The sequence below is a fragment of the Limulus polyphemus genome, unplaced genomic scaffold (assembly GCF_000517525.1).
Source record: "Limulus polyphemus unplaced genomic scaffold, Limulus_polyphemus-2.1.2 Scaffold7518, whole genome shotgun sequence".
NCBI lineage: Eukaryota > Metazoa > Arthropoda > Merostomata > Xiphosura > Limulidae > Limulus > Limulus polyphemus.
Window position 1 is genome coordinate 24,187 of NW_013673128.1, and position 2,554 is coordinate 26,740.

At 29.8% G+C, this 2,554-nt stretch overlaps 1 protein-coding gene across 1 annotated transcript in view; it reads left to right on the top strand.

Moving 5' to 3' along the window:
• The window catches only part of LOC106474678 (NAD-dependent protein deacetylase sirtuin-1-like), a gene marked incomplete at its 3' end in the record, with an annotated part of 28,087 nt that overhangs the window by 12,871 nt on the left and 12,662 nt on the right, over positions 1–2,554 (top strand). Inside the window, exon 5 of the mRNA XM_022402977.1 lies at positions 1,064–1,216. Within this exon, the coding sequence (XP_022258685.1) occupies positions 1,064–1,216 (153 nt within the window). The remainder of the gene's footprint in view (positions 1–1,063; positions 1,217–2,554) is intronic.

Below are 2,554 nucleotides of genomic sequence, written 5' to 3' on the forward strand. Positions count from 1 at the left end.
CAAGTAAGAAACATCAAGATGTATGTCATGACTAATATATATGTAACGTTTAAGGATCAGTAACAAACATTTCAAGTAAGAAACATCAAGATGTGTGTCATGACTAATATATATGTAACGTTTAAGGATCAGTAACAAACAATCTTGATGTTTCTTACTTGAAATGTTTGTTACTGATCCTTAAACGTTACATATATATTAGTCATGACACACATCTTGATGTTTCTTACTTGAAATGTTTGTTACTGATCCTTAAACGTTACATATATATTAGTCATGACATACATCTTGATGTTTCTTACTTGAAATGTTTGTTACTGATCCTTAAACGTTACATATATATTACTCATGATATACATCTTGATGTTTCTTACTTGAAATGTTTGTTACTGATCCTTAACCGTTACATGTATATTAGTCATAGCATACATCTTGAGGTTTCTTACTTGAAATGTTTGTTACTGATCCTTAAACATTACATATATATTAGTCATGACATACATCTTGATGTTTCTTACTTGAAATGTTTGTTACTGATCCTTAAACGTTACATATATATTGGTCTTGACATACATCTTGAGGTTTCTTACGTGAAATGTTTGTTACTGATCCTTAAACGTTACATATATATTAGTCTTGACATACATCTTGAGGTTTCTTACGTGAAATGTTTGTTACTGATCCTTAAACATTACATATATATTAGTCATGACATACATCTTAATGTTTCTTACTTGAAATGTTTGTTACTGATCCTTAAACGTTACATATATATTGGTCATGACACACATCTTGATGTTTCTTACTTGAAATGTTTGATGTTACTGATCCTTAAACGTTACATATATATTGGTCATGACATACATCTTGATGTTTCTTACTTGAAATATTTGTTACTGATCCTTAAACGTTACATATATATTAGTCATGACATACATCTTGATGTTTCTTACTTGAAATATTTGTTACTGATCCTTAAACGTTACATATATATTAGTCATGACATACATTCCCAGTGTATTATTATGCAGTAATATGTTATTAATTCATTATTTTCTTATAGGTGTCGGTGTCATGTGGGATACCAGATTTTAGGTCCAGAAATGGTATTTATGCTCGCCTTAGTAAAGATTTTCCTGAACTTCCCGATCCTCAAGCAATGTTTGACATTCATTACTTCAGGAAGGACCCCAGGCCTTTTTTCAAGTTTGCTAAGGTTATTAGTCTTGATTGGTATTTTAAAATAAAGTATTTAATGAATAGCAGCATTACAACACAGTTCCAGTAATGAACAAGAAAGACTTCCTATGTTCAGTGTGGTTTATCTCTATTTGAACAATTGAAAGTAGGCATCAAAATAATATATACAAATATGTTTTATAATGTCAGTACTGGTTACAATCACAAGGTTAATATCTTATTAAGAAAATTATTCTATTGTGCCTCCACTTTATATCACACCAACTAAGCTGCTTAGCTGCATCAATAATTAGTATATTTTAATATATTCTTGATCAGTCATCGTGTGTAACCTTACCTGGTGATAGTTATTTAATTCATCATATTTGTTGACAGATTAGATCAAATATAAATCATCTGCTACCAAGTTATAATGCTCTTGTTTGAAGACCTTTTTATGCTGTTTAGCTGCATCAATAATTAGTATATTTTAATATATTCTTGATCAGTCATCGTGTGTTACCTTACCTGGTGATAGTTATTTAATTCATTATATTTGTTGACAGGTTAGATCAAATATAAATCATCTGCTATCAAGTTATAATGCCCTTGTTTGAAGACCTTTTTCTGTGGTTGTGTAGTCTGAAGTTTTTATTACTCTTTATAACTTTATTTAAGTATAACCTAAATGGTCCTAGTTTGTTAAGTGTTTGAGGAAAGGTAAAAATATCAATGTGCAAGATAATAATAATACAGTTTATTGGCATTGTTCAGATTCTAGGCTACTTGTTTCATTCGAATAAACCATGTATTTAATGTAGATGTACTAGAACGGTTGTATCACATAATGGATAAGTTATTTTTGTTATAGCCATTCAAAAAAGATATGTGATGAAATACATTGTGATTTTATGAAATCTATATTGTATAGTAGAAAAGAGGCATTATTTTTCTAACAAAAACGTATTACCTGGACACATTTTTTGTGATTTTGAGAAATGTTTATTATACAACAGCTTTAAAAGTTCTACATTGACATTTTGTCCTCCTGCTTCTGCTTTATGTTACAGGTGATCCAGTTCTAAGCATATTTGGTATTTGCTATCATTAAGATACTAATTAACATACTGAAGAAGCCAAAATGGCCAAGATAAAAAAAAAATGTTACTTGAAAAAAATTATTTCTTCCCTGTTAAACATGTGTACTCTAGTGTCTGCTATACCACCTGTAGTTTACTGAATCTCAAATTATTTCTTCCCTGTTAAACATGTGTACTCTAGTGTGTGCTATACCACCTGTAGTTGTACTGAATCTTAAATTATTTCTTCCCTGTTAAACATGTGTACTCTAGTGTCTGCTATACCACCTGTAGTT